Consider the following 22,016-nt stretch of genomic DNA (forward strand, 5'->3'; position numbering starts at 1 on the left):
CTGGGCCCACTAGTCTGACTCCTGAGAGTCTGGTTTCCACCCGCTCCCTGAGGATTGTATCATGTCCTGGTCAGATAGAGGCTGTGTATGTCACTGCAGCTCCTGGCCATTAGCGGGATCGTGCCTGCTCAGAACCTGTGGAAAGTCACAGCCTTTTCAGGGTCAGCTGGAAGGAAGCTCTTGGAGCTGCACCTCCTGCTACTCTAGCACTCCAGCTTTAAGGAACTTGGGAACCAGGGCTCCTGGGCAGGGGGAGAAGGGCTCTATGATGCTCTTGCTGTTGTGTAGGGAAGACCAAGCCACTGTGACATAAGCTTTCATGTAGTGTGTTGGCCAAAGATGAGGCTTTAGCACCCGATCTAACTGCAACCAGATCCTAGCTCCATACTCCCCACAGGGTGACCTGGGAAAGTCACTTAACCTCTCTGATCCCCAATTCCTATCCATAAAAGGGATGTAACAGTAGTACCCACCTCATGGGGCTGTGGAGAGGAGTGGTCCATGAGAAGAGCTTTGCACAGCAGCTGGCGTTCGGCAAGCACACAGCGGACGGTGACTGCTGTTGTCACTGTCCTCCATCACCATCACTGTTGTTATTCAGGAGCTCGGCCTGATAGACTCCCATCTTGCTCCTCCCCATGGTGTTGATCTTGTGCTGAACCTCTTCCTCTGCTTGCCTTGCAGGAGCCGCAAAGACAGCCTGGAAAGCGACAGCTCCACGGCCATCGTTCCCCACGAGCTGATCCGCACACGACAGCTCGAGAGTGTGCATCTGAAATTCAACCAGGAGTCAGGGGCTCTCATTCCCCTCTGCCTAAGGTGAGCCCCACAGCACACAGCTTGTCCTCAGGGAGCCGCAGGCCTCTGCTTGCCTTCTCCCCCACACCTGGGTGGAGTCTGCCCCCCACCCCCAGAGGAGAGCCTGTCAGGCAGTTCTGTCTTAGGCCTGTGGGGGGATCCTGTGGACTCGAGCCAGCCTATAGCCCCCACTGAGCTGAGGAACACTTGTGTGTCCAGAGAGGTGACCTTGGTGCCGCTCCCTTAGGAGAGCGGACAAACTCGGATGCCTCCGCCATCCCACAAGGCTGGAGTCGGTCACACTGGGGGGCAGGGCAGGGCAGCAGCTCTGGTGGGTTGGACTCTTATTTTCTTTACTCGTTGTTTTTCCCGTGCAAAACACTCCATTCTCCAAACTCCACGGCCAGCACAACAGACTCCTGGAGGGACCGAGAAGCCCAGCTGTGTCCTTTCTGCTGCTGGCTGCAGTGCCAGAATCCTAGCCCTGTGGCCAGAATTCCCACTCTACTTGGGGACGCTGCCCTGGGCCGAGTCTGCTCCGTTGGCTTCTTGCAGAGCCCTTGGGGTTTCCACCCTCACTTTTATAGCAGGGAGGTGACCAGAATAACTCTAAACCCAGATGACAGTGACAAGGAAGAAGGGGGTTGCCCTGGTTCGGTCCCTCCCCATGGTCCTCAGAGCCTGACGAAGGAGTTTGGATGCTAACCAGCACTGGCCAGGCACCCTGGGCAGCAGGGCAAAGATAGTAAGTGGTCAGAATGAATGGAAGCAGGGAAGGGCCCCCCCACCAGGACCCCAGCCATCTCCTCCCCAGCTCCCTCTCTGGCTCAAGCTCAGGACCATTTGACTGGTGAAGGGTTAATCTGAGGCAGCCTGGGAAAGCCAAGGGCAGGCTGGGCTTCCTTTGCTGATGTGCATCTCTGCCTCACAGGTTGTCCCTGCCTGCCCTTCCCCCAGGTGTATTTCCAGACTGGGAATTAACAGTCACTTCTTTTTTTTTTTTTTTTTAATTTTTTAGATTTTATTTATTTATTTGACAGAGAGAAATCACAAGTAGATGGAGAGGCAGGCAGAGAGAGAGAGAGGGAAGCAGGCTCCCTGCCGAGCAGAGAGCCCGATGCGGGACTCGATCCCAGGACGCTGAGATCATGACCTGAGCCGAAGGCAGCGGTTCAACCCACTGAGCCACCCAGGCGCCCTAACAGTCACTTCTTATGGCTCCCTCAGAGTGTCCCCATTTGGCGTCAGCCTTTATTACTATTACTATTACTATTATTATTATTACTGCTACTGCTATTATTATTATTTATTTGTCTGTCTTGAGGTGGGCTTGTGGCCTTAGAGCTATCCATTTTGACCTTGTGAGAGAGCCCATGAGCAGGTGGAAGACTGGCGCGGACACAGGGGTTGTGCTGGGAAGGCACTATGCCGTCTTCCCAGGGGCTTGGCGAATTTGTTTAGATGCTACTTCACCGCTGACCTCAAAACAGAGGGGATATGACCCCACTTTTAGTTGTGAGGGTGACCTTGTGCCCATTGCTAACTGCCCTCTCTGGCCTCAGTTTCCTCACCGGGACACAGGAGGTGTCCTCCGCTCCTCCCACAGGCCCCCTGAATGCTGATCTGATGTCTCTGCTGGCCTTGAGTGCTTCGGAGCAGGGGCAGTAGTGAACTCCGGCGAGGCTTCTCTGGGAAGGTGCTGAAGTGAGCATGTCCAGTTACAGGCCCCTGTTGGTGGGCAGGTGGGCAGGCAGGAGGACATTTGCCAGACACGCTGTCCCTTGGCCAGGCCTGCTGCTCACAGTCTCTGTGTTCCCACCCCCAGGGGCAGGCTCCTGCATGGACGGCACTTTACATATAAAAGTATCACAGGTGACATGGCCATCACATTCGTTTCCACGGGAGTGGAAGGCGCCTTTGCCACTGAGGAGCACCCTTACGCAGCCCATGGACCCTGGTTACAAGTGAGAAGGCTCATTTTCTTCTCCCTACCTTCTTTCCGTGGGCTCTTCCCGCACCCGCCTCCTCCCTCTCCTCCCTTGGCAGCTCTCGGTGGCTCCCTTCCAGAGGGGCTGGTAGTGGGAAGCCGTGTGGAGTGTGGCTGCTGCTGCCTGTCCCATCGGCTCTAGGAGCACTTCCTGGCCAACCCCCACCCCATCACCCGAGACACCAGGGATAACGGTCTAGGCCCTGGCCATTGGTTTGCCAGGGAAATCCAGATTTGAAAGATGTGAGACTTTCTGCACCCTGGGTGAACCAAAGGCCAGGACACCTGACAGTGAAATGGGAGAGGAGGAAGGAGTCTCAAGTGGCTCTGTGGAAATCCCACCAGAATTCCTAGAAAATGGGTGTGTGGGCCCGGATTAGGGCTGGGATGGGCAGGCCTCAGCAGACAGAGCCTCCCCACTCCCTCCATCTAATGGCTCTCCTATTCCTCCTAATGGAAACCCAGCTTTTCGGCACAGAAACCTGCTGGCTTGTCCAGAACACTTTGTCCTTCCTTGGCTCTTCTGGCTGGAGCACAGCTCCAGAGCTGCTGCCAGGCAGGGTGCTGGGGCCTGAGAGCCATGGGCCTCCTCCCCAGCCCCCACGCTGTCCCAGGGCTCTAACGGGGATTTGGCTGGTCCGGCGCGCTCCCAGACATATTAGGGGAATGACATCCTTTCTTCTTTGTTTGTTGGGGGTATGAGAGGAAAGCACTCTACCTTCTCTCTCTCAGGAGTTATCAAGAAAGGGGATCTGACCCTAATCCAGAAATTGGCTGTGCTTGTTTGTGGTGTGGTAGAGGGGAGGTTATAGTAGAGGGGAAGGGAATTCTGCTGGTTTGTGGGTTTAGCCTAGTGTGGGGGGTCTGTGAAACGTACTTACTGGTAATGTGTGTGTGTGTGTGTGTGTGTGTGTGTGTGTGTGTGTGTGTGAGAGAGAGAGAGAGAGAGAGAGAGAGAGAGAGCTTGCAGCTGAATTACTCCTCCTTCAGGCCTCTTCCCCCCTCCCCCCCAAAATACTAACCCTTAATTAAAACAAACAGCAAACAAAGGACACCAACCAAACTCCTCAGACTAAGCGAGGTAGAAAGCTAGTGCTTTAGCAATATTGTGTTCCATAAATTATCTTGCCTTTTTCCACTGTTATTACATTGTTTCATAACAAAATTACTTTGAACCATAAAGTTATAAATACATTTTAAAAGTCCCACTTGGTAACATTAGATTTCTGTCCATGTGGGCTTGGTAGTTACTGTAGCAAAATCTCTGAAGCATAGCATTCGAAACTAGCCCCGCGCAAGTGGAAAAGGCCTCCCCACCCGCCCCAGCCATGTCCCAGGAAGGCCAGGCTGCTTCTGTGGAGAGGAGGAGGGCTGCCTCTTACCTGGGGAGAGTTGGTAAAGAAGGGGGAAGTGGGGACCCAGCGGGAGAATCCAGCATCCCCTGAGAGTAGAGTTCCCAGGTCATCATTCCTAATAGGTGACTATGCTCACAGGTCTCAGAAGTGTCCTCAGATAGCATGTCCTCAGATACACAGAAATGTGTACTGAAGATTCTGGCCCATGTTCCTGGGAAAGTAGGGACCAGGGTCTCCCCAAACTCAAGAAGAAACTCCCCCCTTCCCCATTACATCTTACATCTTCACCTCTGAGCCTGTCCCTGGAGTCTTGCCATCCTTGGAATTCCTTCCCGCCCTGAGGCAGGGGTGGTCACCATCTCCATTCTCAGAAGCCCAGGAGCCCTGGCCCCCAGAAGACTCGGCAGATGTCATGTTGTCTCTCCATGCCCCCAGAGTTCTGAATCCAACCCCAGTCCCAGAGCCCCTTATCCCAGGCCACTGGCGTTGTGCTCCCAGGCCCACTCCTGTCACCCTTGGGCAGCCCCTCGGGCTCCTGAAGCCCTGGGCAGGGCCCCTCCCATGCGCTGTTGCCCAGGGAACCAAAGCGGTGGGAACCAGCCTCAGGCCTCGGCTGTTTCAATAAAGTTGCTGTGCTGGGAGCTGCTTAATCAAAGGCCTGTGTTATGGGCTCATTAGTGTGGTCCACCACGGGCCAGCTCACAGGGGAGCTCCCAGGAAGGCTGGCTGGGGCCCCGCTCCCCCAAGCATGCACCCTCTCTCACTGAGGGGTTTCTCAGGCCCTTTCCAAGGAGCCCTGGGAAACCCTCTGCCTCTGCCCCCAGCCAGTCCTCAGCCAACACTCAGAGCAGCCCTCCTCCCTGCCCCCAAAGCACTCAGCACTTTCTGCTTCTGACTGCCAGCCCGCCTTCCCCTTTAGGGTCTTGCCACTGTGGTCAGAGGCAGCTCCCTATAGCTTGTGGGAACCTGGGCTTGTAATTACTTGTGGGCCTCTAAGGCTCCCTCTGGGGCTACTTGTCTCCCAAGAGTCTGCAGGACATCTTGGAGGCCTGGACGTACCAAGGAGGGGCCACTCCACTGGAACAACAAGGGCCCCGGGCCCCCAGGAGTCCCCCAACATGGAGGGGACTGACCTCCCCTCCACCTCCTCAAGAATCTCTTGCTTATACTCCCAGGATCAGGGGTGTCTCCCTGGGCCCTGGGTACCAGGCCTGAGGGGAACAGAGGAGTAGGAAGGAGCTGAATACAGCAGGCCCAAGAACGTGAAGAGCTCCAGACTTATGTTTGCTTGGCTGCTACTTGAACGCTCCCTGTTGATCCCAGCTGAATGGGGAGGGGCTGGGATGACTTTCTTACATCAGCCTCAATGGCTTTGGAAGCCCTCGCTCCCAGCCTTGGCACCTTGTTCTGGCTACCAGCCTGGGCCTGTTATCTCTTGGGGAAAAGGCACGGCAGAGACACCCTGCATGAGAGAAGAGTGACAGAGGAGAGGCTGAGAGAAAACGGCAGAAGGTGAGGGAATCTGGGACCTCACTGGAGGGTGTGGAGTGGGGCCACTCCACACCCACCTTCTCTTGGTGCTGCTCCTCCCCTCCCCCCTTCTCTTCAGCCCCAGGGAAACCCAGGCCCCAGCACACAGAAAGGCAGGGCGGGCTGCAACCCCAGGGCAAGCTCAGTGGACACTCCCTGCTTCCTGGAGGAGCTGGAGAGGCAGGAATCCTGCTCTAATTCTATAGGCTTCCCAGTTTCCAGAGGTCAACACCTTGACTCCATCTGCCCTCCCATCTGCTATTTTCATCCTCGTGGAGATGGTAAAGCCTGCCAGCCAACTCCGGAGCTTTACACGATGGTCTTCAGCTCCTGGGGGAGGCCTGCCAGCGTCCTCTCTTGCACACCTTCCCCCAGCATTCCACATCCCAGTAGCTTTAACAAGCCTCTCTCCCTTGAGTCTGTCAACACTGAGCTGTTAGTCTTCTGAGCAGGAGCGCGGCCCAGAGCTGAGTCGTTCCTCCATCCCCAGCCAGGGTTGATCTGAAGTGGGAGAAATCGGCCCCAGAGGTCACGTGAGGGTCACATCGCCCGAATATGAGACTATTTTTCTAAGCTCTGCAATGCTTTCTCAGCTGTGTGGTGTCTGACAGCTCGCCCAGGTGGCGCCCTCCACCCCCAGCCTTTCCCCACCCAGCCCCGATGGGAGGCTTCGGGCTCTGGAGAAGATGCCCAGCTGCTGTCCTGAGTGGACTCACCACTCCAGGCCAAGTTTCGGAATCACTTCTGGGCTCTCGTCCTAGCCCAGTGGCTGACTCACCACTGTCCTCTGGACACGTCCCCGCCTTCTCCTGTCCCCGTCCACCCATTTGGATGTTGTGTGCAAGACACTTGGCAGTCCCAGGCCCAGGCCCTGAGCAGTTCCTCTTCAGTGCTCTCCTGCTTCTCCTTCCACTGGGGAAGCTGGCCACAACCTGTTCTCCCTGGAGACCTTTGCTTAGGCTGTCATGGGACCTCATTGTCCGAGGGTACCCCTAGTCAGGGTTTAAAAGCCCCCGCTGTGTCTGGGGAGAAGACTGTGATGGCCCACTGTGCCCTCGCCAGCCATAGCAGCAACCAGAGCAGGAGGAGTCTGAGCCTGCTTCTAGCTACCAAAGCTGACTTCTCACCATCCACCAAGAACAGGAAATGAGCATGTGCCACACACACCTCTGTCCCTAAGCCTGGGGTGGGGGGGTGGTCTCCAAACTGTTTTCTGGCTTTCGTCTGGCCATTTGGAGTCGGGGGGGTGGTGGGACACAGATCCAGACTGCATCCTCGTCCTGCCTCCTCCTTGGCCATCATGGGCGCTGGAGCAGCTCCTTAGAAGGCCCTACCTTGCAAACAACACATTTCCACCTCTGAAAGAAGGAAAGAGAAGGAAAAGGAAAGGCAGACTTGTAGGGAAGCAAGAACAACATGTCAACACGAAGAGCAAACAGGCCCCTGGACAAAGTGTGGATTGTCGTATGGAGGGAAGGAGTGGGCATTGTCAGTGCTGTTTGCAGACTCAGAAATAGCACCAACCACAGATGCTGGAATCAGATCTGCAGCAGCTGGGCTCCTGCCCACTGTACAGCAGGGCCTGCCCAGGGCAGGCACCACTACAGATCACTTTTTGGGTTCCTTCTGGAACTTGCTGGGGCCTGGGGAATTGGGAGCTTGTTGCCAACACTCCCTCATCACCAACCAACCAGGCTGTTACTGAGACACCGGGTATGAGCACCTTGGAGAAGGCTCCTGGTCTGATTCCAAGCCTTCTCTCTGACCAAGAGTAGAGGTTGGGGGTGGAGAGCAGAGATCCATTGTACCCCTGCTTGATCAAGTAGATGATGGCAAAGCTGCTGCCCCCAACTCAGCCCCGTTACGCCTGTGCCCAAACCCACACCCACTGTGTGAGCCTGAGTATTCCCCATCCCATGATCTGCTGGGTGCCTCAGAAATGCAGATGACTTGGCCTTGCCAGGGTATTCCCATTCGGAAGGTCTGGATGGCATCTCCATAGTGTCAGAAGCTTCCCAGCGGAGTTTGCTGCTCACTGGAGAGCCTCCTCCCTCCAAGGACTGTTTGTGCACAAAAAGAAGTGTTTTATGCCCAGCTCTTGGTAAATGCAGACATTACTGAGTGCTTTTGTCATTTTCCGTATTATTACTGTTATTTCTATTGCTGTTTTCTGGGCTGGAGTAACTGTTGCCTTATGTATGCATCCACTAAGCTGGCCCGGAAATTTGTCTCACTCTTCCCACTGGGACACTATCTTTGGGCATGGTTTGCCTTCCTTTCCAACTGGCCAGCTTGGTTTTTGAGCAGCTGGGCGTCTGTGGTGCTCAGGGTTCCAGCACTCTTAAGCTGAGAGGCATTGTTTGTCTTGAGGAGTTGGGTGGCTGGTTGGAGTTGGGATGACTGGTCTTCCAGGCCATTGGTAGAAGCCAAAGTCACCTTCACCACCCCCATCAGAGGAGAGAGAAGAGTTAGCCCTGAGTATACAAGGCTTCTAGAATTGGGGCGTTTACCCCAAACCCCAGGAAAATCCTCTGCCACAGTGAGGTCAGATCACTGTTTTAAAGTCCAGGAGCCTTGTCTCCTCACACCACCTGCCATCTGAAAAATGGAAGTGATAGCTACCTCCTCGGCAGGTCCGCCAGGAGGGCTCAGTGAAATGGTACGGCTCGAGCCCTTAGCCCAGTGCCCAGCACATGGGGGAGGCTCCTGCTGCTTCTGTTGGAAGTAGTGTCACCGTTACTACTGGCATCGTAGCCATCCTGTTATTATTTGTGGCAGAGCCAGGCAGCCCCCTGGGGACCCAGTGAGCTTCCAGCGCCTCAAGCCCCAGACTGCCCCGGCTTTTCCCACAGTTGCATCACAACGGCGCGTCTGTTGCGCGAGAGAGCGCCCAGGAGCTGCCCCGTCACAGTTGTCTATCTCCAGTGTCCTGTTGATAAGATCTGTTAACATTCTCAGCTCCAGGTCTGAAATACACAAAGAACAGGGCCTGTTTGTTCAATCCAAGCTTCTAAGGTTTAACTCCCAAAGGAAATTAAATTAGATGCCTGGAGCTATGACAGTCTGGCGTGTTTCTTTGCAGGGAATGTCACCCTTAATATCATGCAGATATTGTGTATAATTTTCTCTGTTTAATTCTTTTAAAATAATGTGAAGTTTCCAGCGGGAACCAGCAAGTCACCAAAAGTGGAAATTGAGGAGCAACCAGGGTTTGTCCCCTTTCCTGGTCTTGCCATCCCCTCCCCCAGCTGAGGATAAAACAAGTCCACACACAGATGGTACGCACTGGTGGCAGTTCTGCTCACAGCCGTAAGGCATAAGGCACCCTCTCTCCACCTAGTGCAGACCTCCTTCGGAGGAACTGGCTTGGGACTGAGCTCTGCCTTGGTGGGGTCATCTTGCCTCTTGCTGGAAAACAGCACTCAGGGGTCTCATGGGGTGGTCATGGTCCCTGTGAACCCTCCCCTCCACCTCAGTCCCAGCGCTCCAGTCCCAGGCCTATTTACCTTCCTGGCAGAAAGTTCCTCCCTCCAAAATTATTTGTGGGTTAGAAATCAGCGCGGCCTGGCCCAGACTGGAGCCATTGTCATATCATTGGGTTTTAGGTATGCTTGTGTTTGTGCTAGCATTTGCAGAGATGGCAACAAGCCCCGGAAATGCCAAAAATATGAATGTGACTTTTGTACTGCTCCAGCAGACTGGTGATAACTGGTAGGGAAACTGGACTGTGGGGGGTTGGAGGGGGATCCCTGGGGTAAGAGGAGGAGCCAGGGCTCTGGCAGTGGAAGACTGGGGTGTGATGGGGCAAGAGTCACTGGAGTCTGGAAGAAGGGTCACCCAGTGCCACTTTGGGGCACTTGGAGGAAGCATGGGGGTGGGAGGGGCCACCTCAGGTTGGCATTCCCTGGACTGACTTTGCCTGTCTAAATCTTGTCTCTGTCCTCACTGAAGGCCTGAGCTCCTGAAATAGAAAAAAAAACAAAAAACAAAAAAAACTGTGGTGAGATGGGGGCCAGTAGTCAGAGTTATTTTGCTGCTGACTTGCAGCAAAATAGCTCTGGGCTTGCAGCCTGGGAAGGAGACGTCCTTTGGCTCCCTGTCAACCAAGAGAGGGTACGTGTCCAGGTAGAGCATGGACGGCTTTCATGCCTGTGTCCCTGGGGGCACCACCCAGGGCCGGGCCCAGCCAAGGCACCTGGGGAGTGCTACGGAATTGGGTAGATCAGTGGACAGATGAGCAGAAGAGTGAATAAAGGCATCAGGGCTGTGGGGAGAAGAGACCTGGAGGTGGAAGCTACACGCGAGGTGCTACTTTAGAGTCTAGATAGGACTGGGATATGGTCTTATCTCAGTTCCTCACAAGCCCGTGTGACACAGGGCACATTATACAACCTGTCTGCACCTCAGTTTCCTCATCTGGAAGGAGACTAAAGGAGACAAGATACATGTGCGCTCAGGTTGGCTCACTCAGGCTTCTTATTCGTTGCTCCCACCTCCACCCCTTCGACTTCCTTCTGGGTCCTCCACCCTGTGTGGTCCCCAGCAACCCCACTTGTTGCTCTTCTGCTCTCCCAGGCCATTCCATTTCCTCTCCCAAGCTGGCTATATTCCAGATATATGTAGACTCCACTTACGAGAGTGGACAACTCCCAGGGGAAACCTAAGGAGTACTTTCTGGATCCTTCTAGAGGGTTTTCCCTCAGAGGAGTCACTCACCTTGGTCCTCACCCCATTCTCCATCTTTCTCTGTGCCTCACCCAGGGTAGTCAAAGTTTGCTGGAGGAGGCAAAGCAGAGGCAGCTGGGGCCACAGCCTGGGGCTCTGGAAGGGTGGTGCCGAGGCCAGGAGGCCCCGTGGGCCAGCACAGGGAGAAGAGTGGAGGGAAGGGTCGGATTGGGAAGAGGAGAGACATCCTCAGCCTGGGTCCGGTGTGGTGCAGGCCTGGTATGAGCTTGGCCTGACTCTGCAGAGCCAGCCTGAGCAGAGGAGCCAGCTGGGAAGATGGCCCATCAGGTTGAGAAAGGCCTGTGAGGGTGGGGCTTGTGCTCACTGAACAGTGGGGTCAGGCCATCCCGGGCCTCAAAGCAGGAAGTGACAAGGCGTCAGACTAGAACAGTGAAGTGGGACAACTGAGAGGTGACCTGGAGAAGAGGTTTCTCAAAGGAAGTTGTGAAGAACTCAGTGGCTGAATGGGGTCAGCAGGACAGGGGTTTGGGAGCTTCCGGCTTGAGAAACTGTGGAGACTACAGATGGAAACGGGACCTGAGAGCCCCTTTTCTGCTGTAAAATGAGAGAGAGCGGTGCACAGTCTCCAAATTCTCCAGCTCAGACATTCTTGGATGTACCTTCAGGGGCACATCCAGATTCCAGACAAGGCTTGTATTCCAAATCCAAACAGATTCCTTTTGTCCTACCAAGTCGGGAATGAGGGGGAACATGGGAGCCTGGCGGGGCCCGGAGGATGTTGGTGACTGCTCTCACCCAGCCACCCACTTCTCCGTTGCCTCTTTCCTGCACTGCAGCATGCGGGAGGCCCACACTGACCGGCCCATAGCCCTACAGGGGACCAGCACTGCTCTCTTTCCAGATATTCCCGCCTTGCTTCCCCATCATCCTCTGACCCCCTTCCTTCCCTGCCCTGGTCCCTTCGGGATTACAGGCAGGTGGGGTGGGGGGCATGGAGAGCACTGGTCTGGGATAGGCTTCCAGCACTGCCCTCTGTCCCTAGAATAGGCTCACCGCTTCTTCATCGCTGGAAGAAGGATTTGTGGCTTGGCAGTTGGCAAAAAGACCATGTATTAAAAAATAATAATAAATGCTTGTCTTGTGCCTTCTTCCCAGATTCTGTTGACTGAAGAGTTTGTAGAGAAAATGCTGGAGGACTTGGAAGATTTGACTTCTCCAGAGGAAGTAAGCCTGTTTCATTCTAACAGTGGCCTCCAGTCTCCAGGAGCCCGTGTGTGTCTTTCGGTCTGTCAGTCTCCAAGGTGTGGGGAAGGGCTGGAGAGGAGACCCTGTAGGTGTTAAACAGCTTTGTTTCTGGTTCCCCAGCCGCCACCGCCCCCTGCACCTCTCAGGCCAGCTGTCATAAAGACACCTGGGCCAGTTGTCTGAACTAGCGGCTCCTGAGAACCTCACTGAAGAGGCAGCCAGGGCCTATGGGCTGGTAGTTCTTCCCCAGCCCCTGCTGTTGCCTGGCAGGTTCTGAACAGAAATCCCACACCCACTGCCAGAGAACATTCCACTGGGGAGTTCTGGTGGGCAGTAAGGGACTCCTGCTCTCGCCTCAGGCCACCCAGGAGCCTGCCTCCTTTCTCGAGTCTCCAGCCATGAGCTCTCCCCTCTTGGTCTGCCTCTTCCAGCTGGAGGAGCTGGCCGGCCAGGGGGGTGCTTATGCCTTCCTTGGCTACCCATGTGGGGTACAGGAATGGAGCCCATAATCCCCTTTGTTTTTCTTCCTTGTTCCTGGCATCCTCATTTGCAGGGACTTACCTCATCCTGGAAAGTCCCTTCCCCTCCCCCTGGCCTCCTCCTAAGCAGCACCCAAGTGGGATCTGAGCCTTCCTGGCCTCAATGCCCCATAGGTTAGTGGAACATTAGCAACCTCGCCAGGCCTCTGGAGAGCTCTTCTGGGCCCTCCCCTGCCTGTGGCAGAGACAGACCCTTCCATAGCCCTTTCTGCCGGGAAGCGTGTTTGGGGAAGAGCTCCTTCACCTCCCAGGGGCCAGCCTTTCAAGCCAGAGGGAGGCCATGTAGGAGCTAGCTTTCAGCCAGGCCTGGAGCATCCAGCTACCAGGGCTCCCTGGGCCACATCAGCCGGGACACGGTGGCCTCCAACACCCACCCGGTGGAGGAGAGCACGCAGGATGAGCCTGTCCTGTCCACATCTCCAGGTGGGCGGCAGCTCCTCAGAGCCTGAGGTTGCCTCTGTCCTCTGGGATGTGGCTTGAGAAGTTAACTCACTGATACGTATTCCAGAGCCACCAAGTCCTTGGTCCATGCAAGCCAATCAACCCCGCGAGTCACTGGTCCCTGAGGCCTGGCTTCTATTCAGTCAGCCCAGAGCCAGCTGCCCAGAAGTGCTTCCGGAGAGGCCGGCCGCGTCGCACTGGGATGGTAGTGTGCCAGGCCGCTGCTTTGAGCTTGGGTGTTGAGGAGGTAGGAGGGGGACAGTCCAGGCAGGAGGGACAGGAGCCAGGGGGAGCTTAGGAAAGTAGGTCACTAAAAATGACTTTCTTCTTCTTCTTCTTCTTCTCTGTCCAAAGGCTGTCCCCACACCCAGCCCCGCTCTCCACTTTGGTCTTGGCTTGGATAAGTCCCCCATCAGAGGGAGGGAGTGGGGGCCGGCCAGGAAGTATCAGGCCTGTCCACTTCCAGTCCCAGCTCTAGGCAGGCCTAGGGCCCCGTCCTTCCTTCCTTTCTAGCCCGATCTGACTTCTCACCTAGCCCTGGGACAGTAGGAATCGTAAAAGGCAGACCTGTTTTCAAGGCAGTGAGCATCTAGTGAGCACACCAGCTGTGTGCCAGAGGAAGTCGAATCTACCAGCCTCTGTCCCACACTCCAGACAGAAGCCTGAGACACAGGACTCTGAGCAGAAAGAGCCTGCACTCTCCTTGGGAAACAGATGAGCTTGAACAAAGGGGAGTGTGATGGGGAGGCACCAGCCCCAAGAAATCCCCTCTGGCCAGCCTTGTCTTGCTCCTCTCCTCCCACTGAGGCCAAGCCAGGGCCTCCTTCCCTTTGGACCCTTTGGCAAAGGCCACAGAGGGCAGGTTCTGGGGTCCTTCTGCATCAGCCCCTGCAAGCAAAGCCATGGCCAGGATAGGACCACAGAGTTCCAGACCTCAAGCCACTTCCCTGTAGCATCTGCACCCTCCCCCCGGCCCCCCACCCCTCAGCCCAGGGCCTCAGGGAGCAGATTCCTCAAATGCTTGTGGCTGGAGGCAGAACCAAGGAAGTGAGCTGGAGGGAGGTCAGCAGAGTCAAGAAAGAGTTAGAAAACATGCCTCCTCCAACCCCAGTTAATTATTGGCAAGGCAAGGGGAAAGAAGGGGTCACCGAACTCACGCAGCTTAACCCCAGCCCCCCACCTGGGACTAGCATTTGCAACTGGTAGCCATTTGTGCCCCAGCACCTGGGAGACAGGGTGCGGCCCCAGGCTCTCTTTGGGTGGTTGGGACAGAAGGCAGGGAGTGGTGCTAACCGCATGCGCTCTGGCTCTGTGCTTGCTCCCTCCACAGTTCAAACTTCCCAAAGAGTACAGCTGGCCTGAGAAGAAGCTGAAAGTCTCCATTCTGCCCGACGTGGTGTTCGACAGCCCACTGCACTAGCCTGGGCTGGGCCCTGCAGGGGCCAAGGGCGAGCCCAGCAGCTCCCCGGTGACTTCCGCTGTAACAGCTGCGCAAACGCGGTTCCCACAGATAAAAGGACACGTGTGAGGAGGACTGCGCAGCCCCCCCCCACCTCACCTGCAGCTCAGGGGCCTCACCCCCCCAGCCGGCCAAGCCTCCCTGGGCTGGGAGTGGGCAAACGCAAACCTTCCCCTCCTGCTGCTGCCACGGGTTGTTGTGGTTTGATTTGACTCTGGACCTTGAATGTGCCCTTCGGTGGAGACAGGCCTCGTTCTCACCTCTCCCCTGCCGCGCAAGCCAGCAGGAGGGAGTGGAGTGGCCGCTGCGTGCATGGCCCAGCTCTCCTGTGGGAAGCCTGTGCTAGGCCTGGTCCTCTAGCCATGGAACAATTCCTCTGATCGTGTTTGGTTTTATTCCTCCTTATTTTATTTTGTCGAAACCGGATGGTATTTTATTGGTCTTCAGAGATGTCCAGAAGCCGTGTATATAATGTTTTTTTAAAACAGAACTTTATTCCCAGATGAACTTTCTCATTCTCAGACGAGGGCCTGGGCTGGTCTCCCCCTGAGCCACCACCAGAGAAGCTGCCAGGGTTCCATTCACCTGCCAGCCCAGGGCCCCAGAGACAGCTTCACAGAAAGGTGGATTTCTTCCCAGCCAGGCCTGGTGGAGCCTGGGGTCTGGGAGAGCCCAGCTACGCCCTCATGCTGCCTTCAGCCTGGTTTAGCCAACTGGGGCCAGGAGGAGGTACCGCTGGTTCTCAGACGGACTCAGCCCCTGGCAAAGTTCAAGGACCATCAGGGTCCCAGAGACTTGGCAGCCCAGCCTCATCTTCCAGGCCTTGTCCACCCAACCAGGCCTGCCTGAGAGAGGGTGAGGCCCAGCACCTCGTAGACCATCGCCACCTGCCACTCAGGGCCTAGGTCTTCAGCTCTTTGACCACTTCTGTTCCATTTCCTCCTCCCTGGGCCTCCCAGCCTCCAGGCTGCAGAACTCTGGCATATTAAAAATGGAAAAATCAACCTCTCACCATGTCCCTCACTTTGATTTTGCAAGCACTGCCCTCTGCCACCCTCAGCCTCCCAGCGTCCATCCGTTTCTTGTCTTTCATTCCCCATGCGCCGTCATTCCCCAGACCTCTTTTTCGGCATCCTGGTCTCTCCCAGTCTCTTACCCCCCCACTGCAGATCTCGTGGTTTTCCTCCCCAAAATAGACCTATCTCTGGCCCTTGGGTTTGGAGTTCCTCTGGGGTTGTCTGCCACTCCTGACCTGGAATCAGCAAACCTGCTTTGTGCCCTCTCACCCCTGACTCTAGGGACTGCTGTTTCAAGATCTCCGTTTAGGCCTTTCCAAAGCCAAGTCCTTTGGGCTGTCAGGGCCTTCCTGACTGCACACACAGGTGCCACAGCAGTGCCACAGGTGGCCTATAGGGTGAAGGACCCCTTGGTGAGAGGGTCATGAGGGCAGAGACTGGGCACTCCAGGGAGCAAGATTTGGACTTCCAAGGGGCCACGAGGCTCCGGCCGCTTCTCCACACAAACCCTCAGGGTTGCCCAGTTCATACCATCAAACTCAGAGCTTCCAGGTGGATCATACTGGGAGAGCAAGGTTCTGGGCCTCCACCAACTAAGATCGAAGCTCCTCTGGACCTGGTGTTGATAGCAGCTGTGCCTTTTGCTCCAAAGACTTTTCCAAAAGGATGTGTTCTGGCCGCCACCCACCATGGCATCTCCCTGCCGTGGCAGCATTTGTCATCTAATGTTTCGTGGCCGGAGAGGTGCTGTTCGCTTGTCTCTGGCCCACCTCGCCACAGATTCTTTCTTTCTGGGGACCTGCCTCTGCCTGCCTGGTTTGGCTAATGGGGAGGAGGGTACCTTCTGAGCTAAGCTTAGTCATCAGTATGGCAGACAGGCCGAAGGCAGGTGAGCTCTGAGACTGTGAGCCCATTAAGCCTGTGGCCCCTTGCTGCCCTGTGATGTCAGGAACCTCCTAGGTCTGGCTGGGGCCAGGACTCCCTCTCCTCTCCCTATGGTGCATTGGCTGTGGACACGTCACAGAGCACCCACCATCTCTCACCAGGCCTTCCAGAGGTTTCTCTGGGAGGGGGCTCTCCACCGAGCTTCTGGCTGGTGAAGGGGACCCTCACTGAGGACCAAGTGAGGCCAACCCCATAATGTGCCTGGCACAGCACTTGGCACACCAGTGAGTACTCACTAAATGTACCACTTCCCTCCCTGCAGTGCTCTGGGAGCCCTGACATAGTGAGCTGGGGAGGTACATCTCCCTCCTAAATCTGCCTCTTCCTCGTGGCTTCTCTTTGGCTTGCCCAGTCCTGCCCCCTCCCTCTAGGTCCCTGTGGCTCAGGCTCTGGGAGGAAGGGGCTCCCCCCGTGCATACACATGGCAGACTCTCAGACTCCTCAGGTCCAGTGTGGGCTGCAGGAAGACTGCAGACCCAGCTGTCATTCTGAGGGGCAGAGCGGCTTGTGCAAGGTCTCAGGTCTGGCCAGGGAACTGGTGCCTCTTCCTGCCTTTCTCTTCCTCTTGCAAAGGCAAGGCTTCGGGCAGGACTCAGAAGCCTTGGGGAAAGTCTAAAGGGCTAGAGCATTTTTAAAAATGTACACAGGGTCTTGGGACTGGATTATGAGATTGAGATGAGAGCAGGGAAAGAAACCCCAAAGGTTGGTGCCCCTATGGGGCAGACCAGTAGAGAACTCCCTTGACTGTATTTTTTTTATGCAGTGTCTTTCCTCTCTGGCTTCTGGGTACCCCACACGAGGTGGGTACCCCACACGAGGTGGGGTGCCTGGGTCCCTGTTACAAGTTGGGAGCCCTGTAGAGAGAGCTCTCCTTTTGTACAAGTAACTGAATGCTGCAATGAGCAGTCTTTTGTAAAATTTTATATTAGTTTCTAATGTCGACGGCGACTCGGTTCCTAGGGGTTGCAGCCAGCCTGGGACTTTTGTAAGAATTTTGGGGTGACTCACTTAGATGTCGTTTCCTTCTTGCTCCCTCTTCCTCTGTGTAATCTAAGTGCATTAAACATATTTGCAGAAGTGCCTGGATCTTGTGCTCCTTTTTGGATGCCTGGAGTAGGGGAGAGGCCAGCCTGGGGTCCTGGCAGAGGGGTGGGTTGGACTCCTCTGCCGAGAAGGAGCCAGGATGGGGGAAGGACCTCGAAGACTTCGTTGGGCATGGAGGTGTCCAAGAGCAGGATCATGCAGCTGGTGACTCTGGAGTCATGCAGAAATGACTTCGCAGGCTCCCTTTCACTGGTCTTGAATTCCTCTAAGGTTATGGGGGTGGAGGGAAGTAGGAGCAAGAAACAGGTCTGTGAAGATGAGTGGCTGGGTCGAGACCCTCTTTCTTCCTCTTCTGCTCCCCTCTCACTAAAAAAGCCCTTTCCCCTTGGGAAGGTGGGCCTTCCATCCCTCCAGCTTTAGAGTTCTTGTGTCCCTACCAGCTCGGGTCAGGAGATGGCCACTCCCCTCACCATCTCAATTCACCCTCCTGAGATGGATGGGCAGCCTCAGAACCATCACACCCACTGGGTGACCCAGAAGGCAGCCCTCCCTCCCTCCCTGTGAGCCCCTGTGGGCCTGGCCTTGGTGAGGAGGTGGTGGATCTCCCTTCCCCGGACTGCCCAGCTCCTGTCCCTCCAGGACATGGCACGGCACAACAGAGCCCAATCCCCGTGGGGAGATGGCAACAGCCTGGACGTTAGAGGCAGGCAGGAGGGGGTCCACACCGGACAGGTTTTCCACAACCTGCAGGGCTGCTCTAAACCTTCCCGCGTTCTTCCCCTTCCTGATAGGCCCGGTTGTCTGTCTCGGAGAATAGTGGGGCCGTGTCTCCTGGTGCTCGGTTTGGGGCTGTAGCACCCATTGGGGGATTTGCTGGGCTAGTGGCAGAAGTCCTGGGGGGATCACAAGAAGGGAGGGGACAGCGGGTGTCAGCTCTTGGGAAGGGACTCTGTCCTCTGAGAACCAGCTTTATCTGGGGGACTTTCCCCAGGCCAAGGTCAGTACTCCTTCCCCTGTGACCTACTGAACAATGTGGCTGGCCCCTGGAGCAGTGGGACAGGTCCTGTCTGGGGCCCTCAGCCAGTCTGGCAGTCAGAGCAAGGGAGCTGGGAGGGCCCAGAGCTGGACTGACAATCGCAGGGTGGCTCAGGCCACACGCATTCACCTTTTCTTTTCTCCTTGGAGATTGGGGGGGGGGGGTGGAGGGAAGGGCTGATTATCTAATCCTCCTCATCTGACCAGCCTAGAAGGACCTGGGGTCAGAGTGGAGCTCCAGTCCCAGAGAGCGCAGAACGGCAAGATCCTGCATTTAGGTGGTTCCAGGAGCTAGGACTAGGCTGAGATCCTTCCGGCAAAGAGGCTCCTGGGCCTAGAGCAGAGACCCCACCCTAGATTTAAGGAGGGGAGAAATCTGCCATGTGATCTGTAATGTCACCTCCGAAAGGCCTGTACTTTCCTCCAGGCATCTGCTCTGGCCTGTGTGGGGTGGAAGGATCTCAGGGCCCTGGGTGAGGGGGACCCACAGGCTCCAGAGCCATCAGACTAGGGAGCATAAGAGATTTACCAAACTGGCCTAACCAGAAGGAGAATGCGGAGGGAAGTGAGTCAACCCAGGCTGCCAGGCACTGAGATAGCTGCCTGGCTATAGCCCCCGGAGGAGGTGGGGAGGTCAGGGCGGGGGCTAGGGAGTGCTGTCCTGGGCAGGAGAAGGGAGAGATTTGTCCTAAGGCTGCAGTGGGGGCAGGTCAGGATGTGGTCTGGGAGGGCAACCATCTCCAGGCCCCTTCTGTGGGGGCACCATGGGACTGACCCAGTCCCCTCCTCTTCTCCTTACTGCCAGGAAGTCTTTGGGAGAGAGCTAAGGCCAGGATGGGGGAAAGGGGCAAGATGCCTGGTGGGTGTCCATGATCTGTGTTCATTCACTCCTCCTTTCAACAAATGCATGCCAGGCCCTCTGCTATATGCTGGGAGACTGGACACAGGCCTGGCTTTAAGAAGTGTGTCATGCAATGGGGAAAACAGACAAGGAAAAAACTGCAAGGAAGAGCCATGAAGGAGGAAGACCGTCAGCTGCTTTCTGTCCTACCGTGAGTGACTCCACCGCTGGTCAGTGTGACTTTGGACAGGTTTTTTTCATCTGCAAATGAATACTTGCTTCACAGAGTTTTTGCAAAGATTATATGAGATAATATACATAAGATGCCTGCCACATAGTAATTGCTCAATTAGCATTAACCCTTTATTAAAGGGCTAGGCTAGGGTATGGACATAGAAAAGGTACCCAACCCAGTCTGGAGATTAAAAAAGGCTTCCCGAAAGAAGTGACATCCAGGTAAAAACTGAAGGATGCTTAAAGATGAAGGACAAAAGAAGAAGAGATTAATTTTCAAAAGCCCTCCAGGCAGACAGAACAACAAGGGAAAAAGCCCCAAAACTCTTCTTGGGATTTGGAATGCTCGAGGTTTATGGCATCAAACTTTCACTTGAGGACCATTCCCTTACCTTTTGGATGAAGAACATTCTGAGAGAGAGCAAGATGGGAGGCAAGGACCAAGCAGGCCTGGGTTAAGGTAGAAGCAGTAGGGATGGAGAGAATGGAATGAATCATTCATTGATTCAACAAATATTTATTGAACACCTACCTACTATGTGATAGGTCCTATTCTAGGCTCCGTAGATACATTATTTAAAAAAATATATATTCCTTTCACAGATCTTATATTTTAGTGATGGGAGATAGATGGTATTTGTTTAGAATAGAATATGTAGTACATGGATGTATGTGCTATGGAGAAAAAATAAAGCAGAAGAGGAGAAATAGGGCTGGGGTGGGGTGTGTTTGTAAATACAGATGTCAGGGAAGGCCTCGCTGCATAGGTGACATTTGAGCAAAGGAACTCAAAGGAAGAAGTGTGCAATAGGGACATCTGGAGGAAGAATGGTCCAGACAAAGAGCGCTGCAGAGACCCTGGGGTTAGGGGAAACACACTAGGTATATGTCAGGAACAAGAGGAAGCCAGTGTGGCTGGAGCAGAATGAGAGAAGGGATTAGCAGGAGATTGCTTACAGAGAGGGCAGCTAGTGCAGGACCTGGCAGGCGGTAATGAAATTTGGACTTTTATTCTGAAGTGGGAAGCCATTAGGAGATTTTTGAGCCTAAAAGTGACACAGTCTGCCATATACATATTTTTAAGTTTTATTTATTTGAGAAAGAGAGTGAACGGGTGAGGGATTGAGGGAGAGAATCTCAAGCAGATTCTCTGCTGAGCAGGGAGCCCCACAGGGGGGCTTGATCCCATGACCTGAGCCGAAATCAAGAGTCTGATACTTGCCCAACTGAGCCACCCAGGCGCCCCACGGTCCACACATTTTAAAAAGATTTCTCTGGCTACTATGTTGAGAATTGACCTGGGAGGTAAGGGCAGAAGCAAAGAAACTACTTCGAATCTACGGAAATAATCCAGGCTAGAGATAATGGAGATGGGAAGAAGTGGCAAGATTTGCTAAAGGGTTGGCTATGGGATGTTCACCAAGAAGTGGACAACTTCAGAGGAATAGGAGCAGGAGTGTGTACTGAAATTACTATAGTTTTGGACATGCTGACTTTGATATTCATTGTACCTCCAGGGGACGAGGTTAAGCGAGCAACTAGTATACAAATGGATGACCTGAGAGATTCTTTTTTTTTCCAGAATCTTTTTTTTTTTAAAGATTTTATTTATTTACTTGACAGAGATCACAAGTAGGCAGAGAGGCCGGCAAGGGGTGGGGGTGGGGGGAGGCAGGCTCCCTGCTGAGCATGGGGCTTGATCCCAGGACCCCGAGATCATGACCCAAGCCGAAGGCAGAGGCTTCAACCCACTGAGCCACCCAGGTGCCCCCAACCTGAGAGATATTTAAGAGAAGATCTATAGGATCTATAGGATCTATAGGCGCCTAGGTGGCTCAATTGGTTGAATGTCCGATTCTTGGTTTTAGCTCAGGTCATGATCTTGGGGTCCTGAGACGGAATCAAATCTCGGTGATGAGTGGGGAGTCTGCTGTAAAATTCTCTCCCTCTGCCTCTCCCCTGGCTTGTGTTTGCAGGCATGTTCTCTCTCTCTCTTCCTCTCTCTCTCTCATAAATAAATAAATCCTTAATTAAAAAGAGAGAGAGAGGGATGCCTGAGTGGCTCAGTTGGTTGAGCCACTGCCTTTGGCTCAGGTCATGATCCTAGGATCCTGGGATTGAGTCCCACATCAGGCTCCTTGCTCAGCGGGGAGCCTACTTCTCTCTCTGCCTCTATCTGCCACTCTGCCTGCTCGTGTGCTCTCTCTCTCGCTCGCTCTCTGACAAATAAATAAAATCTTAAAAAGAGAGAGAGAGAAGCATCTATAACACCTGACTGGATGGCTAAGGGAGGTGAAAGGGAGATATTAAGGTCGCTTCCCTGATCCTTGGCTTGATCAGTAAGCTGCTGACAGGTCCCACTGACTGAGATGGGGGACACATGGGGTGGGGAAAATGGGCTGGAATATGAAGAGGATGATGAGTTTAGTTACCAATACATTGAATTCAACGTGCCTGTGAGACATCCAGGGGGATGGCAGGGTTGGCTACACTGACCTGCAGCCAGGAAGGTGAATTTTCCGACCGGAGATGGTGAGTGGAGAGCCACCAGGTTACAGACAGTAGTAAAGCTTTAGGAGTGAGAGGCTTCAGGGAGCAGGTATAGATTAGTAAGAGGATAGGATGGAGTGCAGGGCTCTCAGGACTGTCAACATTTATGAGATGGAAATTGGAGAAGTTTGTGGTTAGAAAGATAAGAAAAAAACCAGAAGAGTATGATATCTTACAAGTTAAGGGGGGCGGTCTAGAAAGGTGGGGAATGTGAGGAATCCTTTAGATTATCCTGGAGGGCATTGGTGAGGAAACCAGAGAAGGACCCTCCAACAACCTCAAACTAGACTTTATTGTTTCTCTGTACCATC

The 22,016-nt window shown here is 54.5% G+C and overlaps 2 protein-coding genes across 3 annotated transcripts in view; one reads left to right on the forward strand and one right to left on the reverse strand.

Annotated features, from left to right (window-relative positions):
- Positions 1 to 17,078, forward strand: part of SUFU (SUFU negative regulator of hedgehog signaling) — a 113,979-nt gene extending 96,901 nt beyond the window's left edge. For both annotated transcript variants that reach the window (XM_082722497.1, XM_082722496.1), the window contains exons 9-12: positions 685 to 819; positions 2,624 to 2,762; positions 11,512 to 11,580; positions 13,912 to 17,078. In XM_082722497.1, coding sequence (XP_082578623.1) covers positions 685 to 819; positions 2,624 to 2,762; positions 11,512 to 11,580; positions 13,912 to 14,001 — 433 coding nt within the window. In that variant the 3' untranslated portion in view covers positions 14,002 to 17,078. The remainder of the gene's footprint in view (positions 1 to 684; positions 820 to 2,623; positions 2,763 to 11,511; positions 11,581 to 13,911) is intronic.
- LOC309860384 (uncharacterized protein C10orf95 homolog) overlaps positions 1 to 22,016 on the reverse strand; it is a gene marked incomplete at its 3' end in the record, with an annotated part of 370,467 nt that overhangs the window by 141,575 nt on the left and 206,876 nt on the right. The window lies entirely within an intron of this gene.

Source organism: Mustela nivalis (assembly GCF_964662115.1).
Source record: "Mustela nivalis genome assembly, chromosome: 2".
Taxonomy (NCBI): Eukaryota; Metazoa; Chordata; class Mammalia; order Carnivora; family Mustelidae; genus Mustela; species Mustela nivalis.